The sequence below is a fragment of the Austrofundulus limnaeus genome, unplaced genomic scaffold (assembly GCF_001266775.1).
Source record: "Austrofundulus limnaeus strain Quisiro unplaced genomic scaffold, Austrofundulus_limnaeus-1.0 Scaffold145, whole genome shotgun sequence".
Taxonomy (NCBI): domain Eukaryota; kingdom Metazoa; phylum Chordata; class Actinopteri; order Cyprinodontiformes; family Rivulidae; genus Austrofundulus; species Austrofundulus limnaeus.
In genome coordinates, this window is record NW_013952547.1 from 270,579 (window position 1) to 286,831 (window position 16,253).

At 38.8% G+C, this 16,253-nt stretch overlaps 1 protein-coding gene across 2 annotated transcripts in view; it reads right to left on the reverse strand.

Annotated features, from left to right (window-relative positions):
• The window catches only part of gabrb4 (gamma-aminobutyric acid type A receptor subunit beta4), a 68,683-nt gene extending 67,680 nt beyond the window's left edge, over positions 1-1,003 (reverse strand). For both annotated transcript variants that reach the window (XM_014016427.1, XM_014016426.1), the window contains exon 1: positions 189-1,003. In XM_014016427.1, coding sequence (XP_013871881.1) covers positions 189-259 — 71 coding nt within the window. In that variant the 5' untranslated portion in view covers positions 260-1,003. The remainder of the gene's footprint in view (positions 1-188) is intronic.
• Positions 1,004-16,253: the final 15,250 nt, after the last annotated feature.

Consider the following 16,253-nt stretch of genomic DNA (forward strand, 5'->3'; position numbering starts at 1 on the left):
GTCTATAATAGAGCATATATATCGGCAACCCCCCACCCCCCTCACCCCACCCCCAATAAGCAGGCCTGGGTACCCTGTTAATGCGATTTGCCACATTTCAGCCCTTTGATTGATCGTTAATCTGGTTTATTAGTGTGAAAGTTTCCTTCCCTTCTCACCTCCCCCCTCCTGAGGGTCCATTTTCTTACCTTTGAACAAAGCATATGAAGGACAAAGCTGAGAAAAATCCACATAATTTTTCTTCTTGACGACCCAACATCTCCACAAATCCTGATAGGTAGAGCCCCTATAATCCAACCAGTCCAGTGGTCCTCCGGAAGGTTCACAAAATAAATGTAAAAAAAATATAAAAATCAAAGAAGAAATATATAAAAAAGGGCAATCAAAACAATAATTGCCTTTTAAAATGGTCGAACAAGCTGCCCTACATTGACGCATGCGATTTCTTCATGACTCTTCATGATCTGAGAAAAATATGTTTATAAAAAAAATAAAAATCAGGTGTTTGATTCCTGCTGTTTTTCGTCCCCCTCAGCTATGGAAACCCGTGCAGGTCACAGAGCCCCTCGACCAACACCAGAAGATCAGACATCTTGCTCAAATTAAAAAAAAAGGAGGAAAAAAAGGAAAAAAAAAAACAGCCTACACTATACTTTTAAAAGTGATGACAAGTCCTCCTTTAGGGAAAAAAAAGAAAAAAAAAGAAAAACAAGAGAGAGGGAGAGAGAGAGAGACTGAGCACATGAATGACTGAGCAGCAGCCTCCTGACGATCACATCGGAGGCTGAAATCTCCCGGTCCAGATCTGCAGGAGAGGCATGGTTCTAGAGACGCTCCCGGTCCGGATCACCACGATGTGACGCTGCTGATAGATGCTGGGTTCAGCTGAAAAAACGATGGTCGGCTGGAAGGGGGGAGCGGTGGGTTAAAAGAAGAGGAGGAAAAAAAAGAAGGGGAAAAAAGAAAAATGAAATCTTCATCCTCTCCCCCCCTATGTCTTTCTTTAGTTCTTTCTTTCTTTCTTTCTTTCCGTTTCTCTCGCCCCCCCCCTGCTGATGCTGCTGCTGCCGCCGCTGCTGCTGCCGCTACTGATGATGATGATGATGATGATGATGATGATGATGATGATGATGATGATGATGATGATGATGTAGATCAGCGCAAAGTCACTGAGGGGAAAATGCACATTGAAAAAGCACCTCGGTAATATCTGATGCAGACGTCAGAGCAAAGCTATATCACTGCTCTGATGGAAATAAAAATGAAAGGGAGGAACATGGATGGCGCCAAAACACTTCATCACAGCTCAGGGTTGGTGAGGGTATTTAAAGAAAATAAAATATATATATATATAAAATAAAAAGCTTCCTCTGCCTCCCTCCTTTTTTTTTCTTTTGCTTTAGTTTAATTTCAAATATTGTCCCACTGAGATGGGGGATGGGGGGTGGGCCTAAGGAGAATTCCTTAGGCTGCTCACGTGCTGAATTCTCCCTCTCTGCTGCCCCATTAGGATGCTGCCAGTGTGCCACAACTCTAAAATACACTCTGTGTGTTTGAGATGTTTTTTTTTTTTTTTTTTTTTTGAGACATAAACATTCCTGCTGCTGGAGATGGCGAACACGCGCACATCACAATCTAAGAATCACACACAAACAGAGGCTTGTGTTTCCGACAGGAGGAGGAGGTGAGGTTTTTCTTCAGGGATCTCTGCGCTGTCCAGTTGCTAAGCAACCACCCCAGCCCCGGTGCTGATGCGGTTGTGGCGATTCGAAAGGCGATGCGCAAAGGCTCGTTTAAAGGAGCCGAGCCGAGCCGATCTGAGCCGAGCCGGTGGTGCTGTCAGCTGTGTCAGTGGGACAAAGGCGCACAGATGATGTTCCACGGAGCCACGGCTGTTTAAAATAGAGGGGGGGGTGGGGGTTACAATGTGGCGCATCATGGCAGGGGGGCCGCACCACTTTTGCTTCATCATCATTATGCTCCTTCTAATCATCACTGTCAGGGCCACAGGGACAGTCAGCCCAATTTCTATAAACTAGAACAGTTCTGTTCTGAAGCAGTTCTGATGGGTGTCGATGAGCTGCTGACCAAAACATCTCAACACATCGTTATTTTTGGTTATTAAAGGTGTAGCATTCCTTAAAGGGATCTCAGAATGTTGGCCTCTCTGTTTTAAAGTTGGTTTGACACATGAAAACATCTAACTGATTTAAAAAAATCACATTTCTTTTCACTTAAGCATGTTGCCATTTTGTTACTGATACAATGTATTCGATGGGTTACAGTTGACACTAAAGCACAGAGTCAAGGCTAAGAAGCTGTGATGTGTGACAATAAAGTTTGCATAAGTTCTGCACAATATATGAGTTGAAAAGCAAACATGAAGTTTACTAAAAAAGCTCTGGATCTATATAACCCTCCATGCTCTGCACTCTAAAAATGAAATGTTGGATTTACTTAACCATGTTATGTGACCTGGTTCCACTTAACTGAGTTGAGTGAATTCAAAGCAACATGCTCATGTTCTTTGGTTAAAAAACTGGTATGTTGCTTTGAATTAACTCAAYTCAGTTAAGTGGAACCAGGTCACATAACATGGTTAAGTAAATCCAACATTTCATTTTTTACAGTGTGGCTTCATTTAAAAGGACTGAACAGATATACAGAAAAGGGCTGACGTCGGATATTTTCCAGAACTAACCTTCAAGCTGGAAAGAACTAGCACTGGAACACCTAACAAGCATTATCATTTACCCAGAGTGCTTTGCAGTGTAAATAACATGGTGATGTCCATGTAACACTGGCTGTGTTTCCATTGCAAATGTGCACAAAACGTTGTCGATATTCTGTTAATGTCGAAAAACACAGTTTCGCARTTGGGGTGTTTCCATTAAGTAAGAAATGCTATTAAATTCTCGCGTGAATACGTTTGTTCTCGCAATAAGTCATTAYAAACATGGCAGCAATGGATGTAAACACATGCATAATTGCTACCGCGACACTAGCGCTCATCATCAGAGGAGACGTCGGCGTCTTTTATCGAGGCTTTCGAGTGACAAGCCCCYTATACTTGGGAGCGGCTACGTATGCAGTATTTTTGGGAAATTGTAGTCGGTGAGTTTACTACTTTCTTTTACAACTTTGGTGATTTTACTACTTCTACTTCCTGTTGTCTTCTTTGTCATCTTCTTCGCCAGTAGAAACAGCTGGTTTTGATCACGTGACTCCCGTGAAGTGAAAAAAGTGTTTCCATTGTAGTTTTGCGAAACACACCAATTTCGATACGGCCAAAAAAACACCTCATACTAGCGCAAAAAACATTTTGTTGAAAAAAGGAATTTTTTTCGAAATTGACGTGTTTCCGTTGAGCAAATTTATTTTTGAAATTCTAATTTGCATATTTTCATGGTCAGTGGAAACGCAGCTAATATCTCTTTAAAAGTCATGAAACTTTAACCGGCTACTGAATATTTACAGTTTTGTTTTTATAGTGGAAGTAAATGGTTTTCAAATAACGTCTAATGTTGGAGTTCCTTTTAAATGAAATACCCAACATGTTTTATGTTCCTCTAAATATTTACTGTCAAGATAAGGTAATGATTCCCATGGACTGGGCTGTATCAAGGACAGAAACTGGACCAGAATTGTTCGTAAAGATTGCTCGAATGAAGTTGAGTAGTGACAATTTTTTTTTATTATTTAGAGAGAAAAGGTAAATTAGAGATCAGTTTTAAAGATAATAGGAACAACGGTTGGTGATGAATAGATAATAACAGAGATGGAGGGTGGGGAGCAAAGGTGGGGAGGTGATCTAATGAACAGAAGGACCTGAACTTGATGAATCAAAAGTGTTTGAAGGGGAGGGGAGAAGAAAAGCAAAGAAAGAGTAGGATGGTAATGAGGGCTGGGAGGAGGAGGTATTAATAACAGGGAGAGAAGCAGGTGAATTTTATGAACTTTTTGTTAAAAAAGACACAAGTCAGAGAAAGAAACAGAGTGAACATGTAGTAAGAAAGAAAATGGGTTTTGGAAAGTTTTGTTGAGAATTGAAAATGCATTGGAATTGCTTTCATTGAAATGGATTGATTCATAGTAATAAGTGGATTTAGTGCAAACAATAAAAGACCATGACATGAGCTACATGGTTGACAGATGTTAACAAATGCTATTTGAGTTGAGGTCAGACTTAAGATGAGAAAAGTCGAGATGTTGCTGAGTTTTGATTAAGCACAAAAAAGTCTAATTTAACAGAGAGCAAATTTTGAATGAGTTGTTCTTCGCTTAAACACTAGATATTTAGAACAAAGCGGACAGATGATATCACAGCTGCTAGCAGGGTTAGCCAACCTGCGTAGGCTGGTGGTCAACAGACTGGCTATTGTTGATAGTCTTGTCTGATAGGAAAGACGTGCCAGGCATACACTCAGTCAGTCTGTATTGGTTGTAACTTCATTGATCATATGGCTAATCAGGATGAAGATTTGGAGTCGGAGCACTGGAACAAATGAACGTTTAATCAACTCATGCAACATGTAAAGTAACAATTACAATCAACGGTGGGTTATGAAAGATTAAAAAATTAATCACTGAGTTTAGAACAACTGCACAGATCACTGATCCATAAACTGATAGAATAGCAAGGACTCACCATTGCCAACTCCTCATATTAGCTTCAAACATAATTCACTTGTAAAAATACATCCAGTGATTACTTTCTGCTAGTTTTATTAAAATTTGTCCAGTGTTTCATCAGATGTTTTAGTAACAGGCGGTCTCATATACACTCACACATAGACATTAGTGGCTGCCTTTGAATTTTAGCAAAAAAGAAGAATAACTTAAGTGGACAAAATGCTGATCTTTTGATGTATAAACTGCATAATAAGTGAAATAAAAATATACTGTGTATTAAAGCATTAACCAGTGGCTCATTTGAGTCAACATAGTAACTGCACACCTGCATCCATCACTCCCTGACAGGTGTTCAGCTCCAAAGACGACTCAGTTTTCTCACCAATTTCACAAAATGTTCCATTTTATTCTAGTTTTTTTTTTAAAAAATGGGTCAAATTTGTCAGCTTTGTATGATATATCGCTGCCAAAAGTCACACCACTTCAATTTAAGCCACGCATTTTGATGCTGTTTTTTTCTTTACCCACTTCTTCCTTTCCAGGGGTTGCTGATGTTCACATGCATCAGTTACTGCAGGTTACCATCAGTGCAAGTCCATCAAGCATGCTTTTGGATTGGAAAAGATACTGTGATGAAAAGAATTACAGCTAAATGTTAAGAAATGTGCTTCAACTAATGCATTGACATGCTGAACTAAACAAAAAGTTCATTCTTATTTATGTCAGCGACAGTGATTCATAGTTAAAAATAGATCCCGTGTTACAGCAATAAACAAAAGAATAGGCAAAGAGCAGAAAAAGGCGAGTGAAATGTTCTAATTTAGATTAAATGTTACTAAAATGTCACATGTAAGTTTTACATGTATTTTTTGGCTGTAGTTGTCGGGAGCAGAGCCTGCCAATCTTGTGACAGAAACAATGTGATGATTTGAAATAAGGTGGCGTTGCAATTACATACCGGATGTCAAAGGCTAACACCGTGACCCGGCGTTGAAGGATGGACAGTTAACTCAACATGATCTGCAACAGAGTCAGGCTGGCCTTCACAGCTGTTGCATCACACAAACTCAGTTGTTACACACAAGCTACAAGCTTTAAATCTAGTCTAAAGTATCCTGACTTTTCACCCATTACTTTTTTTAATTAAGTGTGACGAATTAACCAACTATGGCTATCCCAAACAATTAAAAATTACTTTATGAACATGTATAACAAAAGCAATCTCCCTCGGTTTCGTTTTGATCCCTTACAAAATATTGAAAAAGTGGTACAGTAGAGATGAGGGAAAGAAAAGTTTTTAAAAAAATGACACTAAAATTTGCTCATTTCTGCAGAGGAGCTCTCAAACATGTCATTTGAAAAGGTAAATAAAAACACACACCTCAACCCCATTCAAATATACAGACCTTTCACACCACGTGTCAAATTCAAGGAAAGCAGCCTTTGTGACTTTTTTATTTCACATTTAGTCAGTTGTACATGCAGCAATTTTCAGTGTTTAAAAGAGGACATGTTAAAACACTATTTCCATGTAGGAAATACCACGTAGAGCTCAGTTATTGTGCTCATCTGTAGCAAAGTGACAAGGAATGTGACAATTTCTGTTTAGTTGAAGTTAAACATGACACTTGGACATTTTGTGCTAACTATGCCTAAACATAAAATGTCACGTTCTTTCATTGCTATGACTGAGTACTGCTAACAAACAATAACAGAGCTCTGTGTGGTATTTCCTGCTTAGAAACTGACTACTTTGTAGATGTTTGTGTTTGTAACATTTGGTTTGCTGTGCTCACCATCTTGGATTGGGTTGACTCCAAAAGTTAAAGATCACTTTTTGAAAAACCCATTAAAATTCATGAAGTCATTTTTTTAGATATTTTACTAATATTCCAGATAAACTAACATCATCAACCTGCCTTCACTGGCAGTCGATGAGTAAACATTTTGGCTACTAAGACAAATGCCCCAGACCAAGACCACAGACAGTATGCAGACTTTAGGAGCACCATTCTAACAATAAAGCACGGTGGTGGTAGCATCATGTTGTGTTTATATTCACTGGAAATTGGACACAGATGAAGATGTTGAAGAAAAAGATAAATAGTGAGACAGGAAACCCAAATGTGAATATTTTGATGTCAGTGGACCAGTTTACGTCAAACAGATGACAGTTTGTTAAGGGATTCCAAATATGATAAAAACACGTAACTAATTCACATTTTTCATGACTTTATGACTTTGTAAAGACAGGAAGAGAAAGTCTGGAGTTTGTTGTACACTGCTTAAACAACACCCGAGTAGTTTCACTGAAAACACTTTTTCCACTCACACTGGCCTGGTGAAAGATCAGAGTTGAATCTGATGGAGGAGCAGTGGTTTGACATAACTACTGCTGCAGAACAGCCTGAAGCAGCCGAAGCGCTTCTGTCCCCGTGTACTGAGCAGAAAATCAAGTGGACAGAGGTCCAAACATTTCAGAGACAAATCCCAAGAGACCTGTAGCTGAAGTTCCTGCAGAAAATGTTTTAAAAGTTTTGACTTTTGGTGGTTATTTGTTTTCTCATTTGTTCTTATCACATTCACACCATGTACTCTCAGAGTATTGGGCTGATCCAATATTATAGACCCCCACAAAAATTGTTTTATTTATTTTTACTAAACTATCCGTTGGACTGTGTCACCTCTGCTCTTCTGATATAAATAGCAGCACATGGTTTATGCATTAGTGCCTTCCAGTCACTGGTGGTTCCTCCTGCTGTTTACACAAGTCAAACAGCCTACATGGCTCTAAGTAACAGATGATGTATTTAACTGATGTGATCAGTGGTGTTTCAACATGCTTTTCTTCATCATCCCTCCGGGATTTAAAATTAATCTGAGGAATTTTACACATCGCTGTGAGAGAACACTATCAGATGGGTAGACAGACACATAGACAGATTTTATTTGGACTTGGATGTCTTACAACTTGTAAAGCACTTTGTGGTTTCTGACCTGTGAAATGTGCTGTATAAATAAAGTTTACTTACTTACTTATCTACTTAATACAGTGTCAAAATGGCTGCATAGGCCCTCCCCATATTGATTGGCACTTCTTTTGACCAACTGGGTTATTCTGCAGTCTCTTCATGTCCAAGAATGTCTACTGTTTACTACTACTATAAAGTATATTTAGATGGGGGTCTTGAGGGGTTAATAACTGAGAGCTAGATGTAGGAAAATAAAACTATAACTGTTTTGGGAGAACTTTAAATAAGAATGTCCTTTTATTTATTAATGTCCCACCTTCTCCCACTCCATCCTTCTCCATAGACTCATCTCCATTGGGACTTTGCCTGCTTTGACTCATCAGTCCAAACTGTGGCTGTTCAAAGAGCTATCCACAACAGGTTAGATGTTGTTTGTTTGTTTGTTTGTTTGTTTGTTTGTTTGTTTGTTTGTTTGTTTGTTTGTTTGTTAAGATTTTCAGGAAAAGCAAATAACTCCACCAAAAACTGAAACTTTTTTGTGTGTTTCCTGAAAACCTTTACAAAAATCAGTCAGGTGATGTTTTTAGGTAGCGTGTCACTTAAAGCAGACTGGAAGCCTTACCGAAATGAAAACATCAGCATACCGCATTTCAAATGTAGCAATTCAGCTAATTCTGGCCCGTTTATGTTGATGTAATGCAGTGGCGTTGATTAATGTGCACTKTCCCTATAAATAAATCAATGAAAARTCTGACTGCGACAGCATTTWTAGCCTGACAGGTGATTTCAGGCCTCAAAATATTTTTGGAGCCACTCGACTCAAAAAGAATTTAGCTGACCACATGACTCATGACCTAATTAGGAATGATTTAGACAGCCCTCCAACAGTCTTATAGAGTCTGAGTCAAACCGCTCATGACCTATATATACATACATAGATAGAAATAAACATAAATGCTACAGTTGTGCTCAATTGTTCAACCATATCTTTAACTCTCAGCAGCTCCACGAGCGCTCGCCTCCCCAGAGCGCTTTAAGAAATTTACCTTCAKTGWGYGCGGTGCTGCTCGCTGACTGCAGCGATGAGTTTTGGAGGCTTTGAAAGCACACGGCTCAGGAGCAGGCTACCTTGAAGCGGGCTACCAGGCAATCGTTGCTACGCTACGGCAAGAGGCCCGATGAAAGCGGARCGCGTCGCCCGCTGAGGCTGAACTGCGCCACAGCGCTCCAAATGTTTCGTGTTTGCACTCAAACCCTAAATGSCATTTTAGGGGGATGGGGGTGGTGGGGGACGGCGGATGGCAACATGACGAGTAAGTTGAATAACACCCACAAATTACATGCACTATATAACACCGGATGTCAGACGGAATCCTTGCTGTTTATGTGCTTCAGGAGTGACGTCTGTGTTCATCAAGAGGCTCATCTGAATGAGAGGCGTTCACCTGGCGCTCGTGAACTTGGATCGTCTAATTGTAACATAATAAACCAGACGTAACTGACAATAAAGCGGGGGGGTGGGGGAATTGCCCCCGTTGCTCTGTATTTCGAAAGGATTTCATAAGAAGCCTGTCCTCTGGGCTCTGCATGACATGAGTCAGACCGAGCAAARGTTAGACGTGTCAAACCGTCCACTGTTAAATAAGAACTCACATTTAGTGTTTGTGCAACATTTCCATCATGCAGTTTTRTGCATTCCTGCTCTCCCCCACCTGTTCATTCTCCTAAATGGGAGAGAAAGACAGAAAAAAAGGGCTTCGCCACCCTGCAGGCAACTAACTAACTGACCCGAAATGCTTATGTGTCGTCCACACCGGGGCGGCGCACGTCTCAGAGAGTCACATGTGCTCCCGGGGCTCTAAAATCAGCACGGCTGAGGCGCTGCGCTTGATGCTAAATAGCTACGGACGGAGGACTAATGTGAAAGTGTAATTCCGTCCCCTGCCTCGACCCGGTCCCGTCGCGCCTCTCAGTGTGTTTCATTTAGAGCGCACKGTGCATATTTACCCAGACCTCCGTGGCCTTTTAGTGGTCAAAGCGATAATTAAGTGTCAATCTCAGCTTAATCTCCCCGATTGCTTCTCAATATCAAAACATGGCATTTGTGACTCATCTGAAGAAGTTAATATCATCCATGTGTTGCATGTGTGAGCAGATACATGCATGTTATTCCTGATGTCTTTTATGTTACACCGATGGATCATGACTGATTTATTAGTTTGATCAAACCCAAAGGTTGCAGGTTCGCAGAACGTGGACGTCTCAAAGCAGGTAGGCAAAAATGTTTGACTGGGCCTCTCATTTGCATCCAAATTGTTTTCACTTCACTCTTTTTTTTTTGTTTGTTTTGTTTTCCTTGAATGGAAATGTCAAGTCGGATGCAACAGCCTCCAGTTGTCTTTGTAACCCAGAATCAATGGATGTCGACACCAACGCAAGCACGGCTACTCCGTAAATATGCAACACTTTCTGCAATAGYTGTCAGAAATAGCGCCGTAGTATCCCTTCCCGTGTTCCTATCTGTAGTGTACGTGGGAGTTTCTGCACGGAACTCCTACGAGAAAGGGTTAATGAATTCCTCACACAGATAGATATTGCCATGGAAACAGCTGCGTGACTGCTTGCAGCTCGTACACACGCAGGAGGAGAAAGAGAGAGAGAGAAAACAATGGTGCCAAAGGTATTTTAAAATTCGTTGAGAAGAGGCTTCCCAGTAACCACATTTCATTTTTTTTTATTTTCATTTGTTTTAAACGCGGAGAGCAAATCGACCAAACCGTGAGCCACGATGCTCCTTTTACTCCTCCTTCACCATCTCTGCCATTTTTGACATGATTGACGTCGGAGGTGCTTTTTCAGGAGTTAATGCATTCAAACACACAAACAGGTCTGGATGCGGAGGGAAGCAGTGCTCTGTCATTTTCTGTGCAATAAATAAACTAGCACACACACACACAGCATTTCAGCAAAGAATAATTATTTCATAATATGAACCAGACCTTAGGCGATGGACCTGACAGTTGGRCTGAAAAAAAAAGGAAAATTGATTAGAAGCTTGCATGGCTGCACACACACACACAAACACACACACATGCATGCACGTACAGAAAAAAAAAAAGATTTGTCACTTAAAATTATATACGCCCGTCCATGCTTTCGTGCAGCACTGGTGGGATAATGCGGTCCATCTCAACACAAAAAAAAACCAACATGTTTTTGTTTCTGCTGTCCTCCCAGCTGTGAGTCAATAGTCTCCGACCAACTGGACTTTTATGCTTGAGTCTGCAAATGTGACTCTATTGGTGGAATTCTGCAGCGTTCCACGACTGGCACTTTGATGCAAAATAACTTTATTCACATTCATAAATATTTTGCGATGAAAAGCTTTTAGATCTGTTAAAGAAAGGGGGTGAATTACTCTAGGTGCAGTAAGGTTTTACCAAGTAAAGCTGTAAACAAACAAACAAACAAGAAGGAAAATGAATAGGGACAAATGTGAACGTTAAAAACATTCGGTTCTTGACTCAAAGAACTGTGAGGTTTTCAAGCTTTTTTTATTTTGTTGTTTGTTTGTTTTTTTCTCTCCTCCAATCAGAAACAGGAGCAGCAAATTCTCTCTGGATCTGAACCACATTCCATCAATACGTGGCCTGTCCTTCACTCCACTCCAGATGATGTGCTCAGTTTCTTCCTTTTCTTCAGAGAAAAAAAATGTCTTTAACAATTTTGGTTCCTTAAATGCAGAGGTGTCAAAAATCATCTTCCGTGAGGGCCACATGAGCATTGTGATGGCCCCAAAGGGCCAGTTGTAATTTGCTTTAATGCTTCACATTTAACTTGGACCAAACAAGAAGCATCACATTCCTCATCTTGTTGCTACAACTGAGCACTGCTAATAAACAACAACTGAGCTCTACATGGTATTTTTTGCATAGAAACRGTGATTTAATGCCTCCTCTCATAAGAAAATTGAAAAGTACTACATGTACGACTGACTAAAATTAAAGTAAATAATATAGAAATGCTATTTAAAGTAAAAGTACAAGAGTTTAACTCACTGATGTGGTGAGTAGATTTCCCACTTTCTGACAAGAAATTCCCCCATGGAGGAGCATTACAGTTTAAATTTACAACTTTTAAGTGGGAAATTCCCTCAYGCTAGTATGACTGGGCTGCAGAAAATCAAGAGAAAAAGAGGTTTTTCACAGCAAATATCTCCAGTTGTCAGCTTTAAACCCTCTGCACCTACACCTAGTGGTGGGATGTTGTCATTTTGCAGATGAATTAATTGACCTGCATTATGCCAAATGTAGTTTTTGGTCAATGATGGCTTTAAAAAATTATATATCTATGTGAAGATGTAAGTGTACGTAAAATGGTAATAATGCATGTTTTGACAACAAAAAAGAAGTCTGGTTCTGTCTGGACTGATGGGCCTTTTTATTGGCCTTGATGTGCCATGCCTTACTGAGCAGACTGCAGCTAGGGGAAAAAAATAAAGACTAAAAATGTAATACAGCTGGGATATTTCTTTGTAATTGTTATAGTAGGTAAACTGATTATTGTTTTTGTCTGAAATCATTACTGTGTGATTTAGAAAAAGGAATCAGAAGAACACATAAAAACGTTTTAGAGAAGGGTGGCAGAAAATAATTMACTTAATTTACTTTTTTGCATAATTTTTCAAATATGTTCATTCTGTTATCTTGTTGTATTATCATTATCATCATTAATATTATTCTTATATATTTGAAATAAACAACTAAAGCAGCTTATTTTAAGACACATCTTTRAAGTGCTCACGGGCCACATAAAAGGCTGTGGTGGGCCATATTTGGCTTGCTTGCCTCCAGTTTTACACGTGTTTAAATGATTAAAAATGATAAAATAAGCACAGCTGCATCTCTCGWTCACCCTGACTGACAAAAACATTGAGTGGTTTGAACAGAAACAGGCCAGATTTCAGCCGTGTGTTCAGGTAATATTTTAAGGCCAGGTTAATTAAAATGAGCTGGACTACAGCTATCCCCTTGTTACACAGGAGGAACACAGGCAGCAATTGTGGTGGAGTATAATCACACTGCTGTAAGCAGATCATAATTGTGTAACAGTTTTTCRGCGATTCCTTCTGGGCTCCAAAGCTCCAGAGGGAATCTGTAATRGATTAGATCGCTCGCAGCCACCAGAAGTTACAAGATGAGGTGACTTCTCTTGCCGACACACAGAGAGAAAATAAGTCATAAACCAGAAGAGTGGGAGGTTCTGGGACTCTGCGAGGCAGGTACACGAGGCCGTCTCATCTTCTCTGGTAAATGAGCCGTGCAGAGAGACTTTCTTTTCTTTTACAGCGAGACATTAAACATCAGCTGAAATGTGCCGGCAGGACGTTACAGCTCTGCTGTTAGTTTATGTTCATATTTCTGAATTTTTAATCTGAGCCAGCTAAGACAGTGTGCAAGACTTCATCACAAAGGTTCACAAATTTAAAACAACTTGCTAAAATAAATTCTAATATTGCCGCAGACGACGGTGTATAAAACACACCAACGCTAGCAGAGAGGATGTAATTGTAAATTACACTACTCAGATAAGTTACACTAATATTCAAACAAAAAGGCTGAAATCCTCATGCCATGCAACTTGATGGGAATTCCCATATTAACAGRCTCACTCAAACATTTTATGCACATACAGGATCAAGAAAATGAAGACAAATTCATAAAAAAATGTATAAAAATGTCTTATTGTTTTGAATTAGGGACAAAGTGATTGTGGGTTTTTGTCATTGTTTCTAAAAAGTTCCACTTTTCTAGTAGTGATGTTCGATACCACTGATTTACTTAGAATATACGAAGAAGAAAAAATAGTTCCCATCATCTGCGTGCGAGTTAGACAATATTTCAGTAGTTTAGTTACTTGTGTTCCTGTTAATGATTTTTTAGCTGCAGGTAAGATATTGATCACTAATGGCAACTCCACAGAACCCCACTTGAACCCCAAGTATGTCTTTGTTTAAACAATCATTTATCTGACATACGTATAGCTCCTTTTAAAAGTAATTGAATGTTTACTTTGTTATGTAAAATGAAAATTAAATGTGACACCAAATGTTTTTGATTCCTATCCGTGCTTGTCTTCACTGTGTTTTTATGACCTCTTGTCTTAATCGTATTTTTATAATCACTCGTGTTTCGAAATTTGTCTTTCAGTTCCTCTATGCTCCTTGTGGCATCTCTTCACTTCCCCTCAGTTTATTTCTTGTATTTCAGGCCCCRCCCACTCTCACCTGTTCTTGTTTTGTATTCAGCACAGGTTTCTCCCTTTACCTCACCATCTCAGTCCTTCAGATTCTGCTTTAGCTCAGCATTGTCGATGTAATGTCACAGTCAGGTTTTTTTCCCTTGTGTGTTTTTGTTAGATGCAACTTCAGCCTTTTTTTAGTTTTGTTTTATTAAAAGTAGATTTTTATTTTCTTGAGCTCCTTGTGTGTTTCCGCACTCTGGTTCGATCTGCCTACTAAACCTGACAGTTGTTTTCTTCAAATCCAGACCTGTTTAACAGTACATCTCAATCCAGATGGAATCACATGGAAGGCACTGTTCTTCAAGTTTAATATTTATGAATTGAATAAAACATTAAAATTGAGTAATTTAAGAGGCAGAGTACCATCTGTTATGCTCTTTGTTTGCCYGAGAAAGAAGAATCATCTTAATCACATATCCAATTGTCTACAAGTCACGCAAAGACTTTGTTTAAAACTTCGACATGCGTAGCGGCGGGTCTTTCAAGGAATGCTAGGTCTTYAATTATTTAAAAAAAAMTTGAGMAGCTGATCTCACATTTGAATGAAACAAACACTTTAATTACACAAGTAGATTATCCTCTTGGATATTAGGTTGTGATAAAAAGTCAATCAGTTGGAATTCTTAATGGTGTCTTCAGGGCCATCTTCCCCTGCTACACACTTCTCTCCAAATAAGTGTATTCCTCTCCGCTGCTATGTGGATGACACACAGACTTATCTGCCTCTTCAAATAAAGGATTCCCTGTCTGTCAAACACTTGCTTACTTTGATGAGATTTGAGGGTGGATGACATGATTATTTATTTTTTAAAGAAAACTAAATAGATGTTTTTGGTAATACTTCAGCTATCTCTTTACATCTTGCCCACTACCTCAATAAATTACAAATTTAGGGGTCAAAATTTATGATAATTTAAAAGTGACAACCAGATAAAAGCAGTTGTTGAATTTAGTTTATTTCATTTCATTATTTCATTCATATCCAGTTTGCGACTTATTTTCCCCCAGCTGTGCGTTACCAGTACGGGAGATTCCGCCCAAGTTTCCCGACAGCTTCTCACAGGCCCGGACTGCTGTCAGGATCGCTTTCATTTTCTGATAAGCCAGAACTCCTCCACAGCCGATCAGCAGAAATCTAGTTATCATAAATCCAAATATGTCCAAATCTTCCACGTCCTCAATGGAAAGTGGAGTCAAACAGATCAGATTCCAGTGACCCAACCAGCAACGACCATTCCACTGGGACAGCTGCACTTCAACCTCAGTGTGGAAAAAAATAGTTTGAAATATGTTCAGAGACCAATTGACCAAATCCATAATTCCTTTTGTTTCCGAATGATATGTAGAAGAAAGGCTACCAGACTGGCATGTTCCTTAGCTGCTGTTAAATATTCATCACTTTTTTGATGTTGATTTTTACAATTCTATTGTTTCAGTTCTTTTTTTAATAAATTAATGAGCATTTATTTGTTTTGATGTATTGCAGTGTACAGTATTTTGGTAATTTCAAGACTTTTAAATGGCTTTATAAATAAATTGGATTAGCAGTTGTTGGATAATGAAATGATATATTGAGACACAGGTGACTATTTTTAGCTTTAGAACAAAATATGCGGTGTTGTTTTTCAGGTTTCTTACATTAGTGCCCTGGATTCTAAAACAGGCAAATGGGTGATCCAAAAAAACAAAAATAAATAAATGAAATAAAAAAAATCAAAAAGGGAAAGAAATCTGAACAGAAAGAGGAAATGTCAGCAGCTGTGTTGAGCCACTGGAATGAATCAATATTTCTATCAACCCACCGCTGATATATTATCATCATTTTGTGCAACGAGGTAGTAAAATATTACTTATTACCCCTTTACAGTAATGTGGAGCTGTTATTTATTGCACACATTATTTTCCTGATCTTGAGTCAGCTCCGGTCTGAATTTAAAACTCTGCATCACATATTAATTATTTTAATGCTCTGAAGTTAATCCAAAATAAAAATTTCAACACCAACGTTTTCTTTAATTAAACAGATGTGAATAATTAAAAAGAACTTTAAAATTTTGATGGAGGCCAAAGAACTTTTTAATGTTTTATACTTAAGGAAGCCTAACCAAGGTTGTAAATACGTTTAAGAAAAATATTAAGACAGTCTTAAAGTAAACACGACTTAATAAATGTACTACTGATTCTCTTCTGTTTGTTTATTAGTATTCAGTTGGAATTGGCTCTAAAATGTTTTGACTATTTAAGTATCTGGTAAAATTGTAAAAAAATAAAAGAAAGACTAAAAGTGATATGGCCAACAAAATAAATTTTGCCAAGTTGGTGAGAAAGCATCCCTCAACTAAAGGC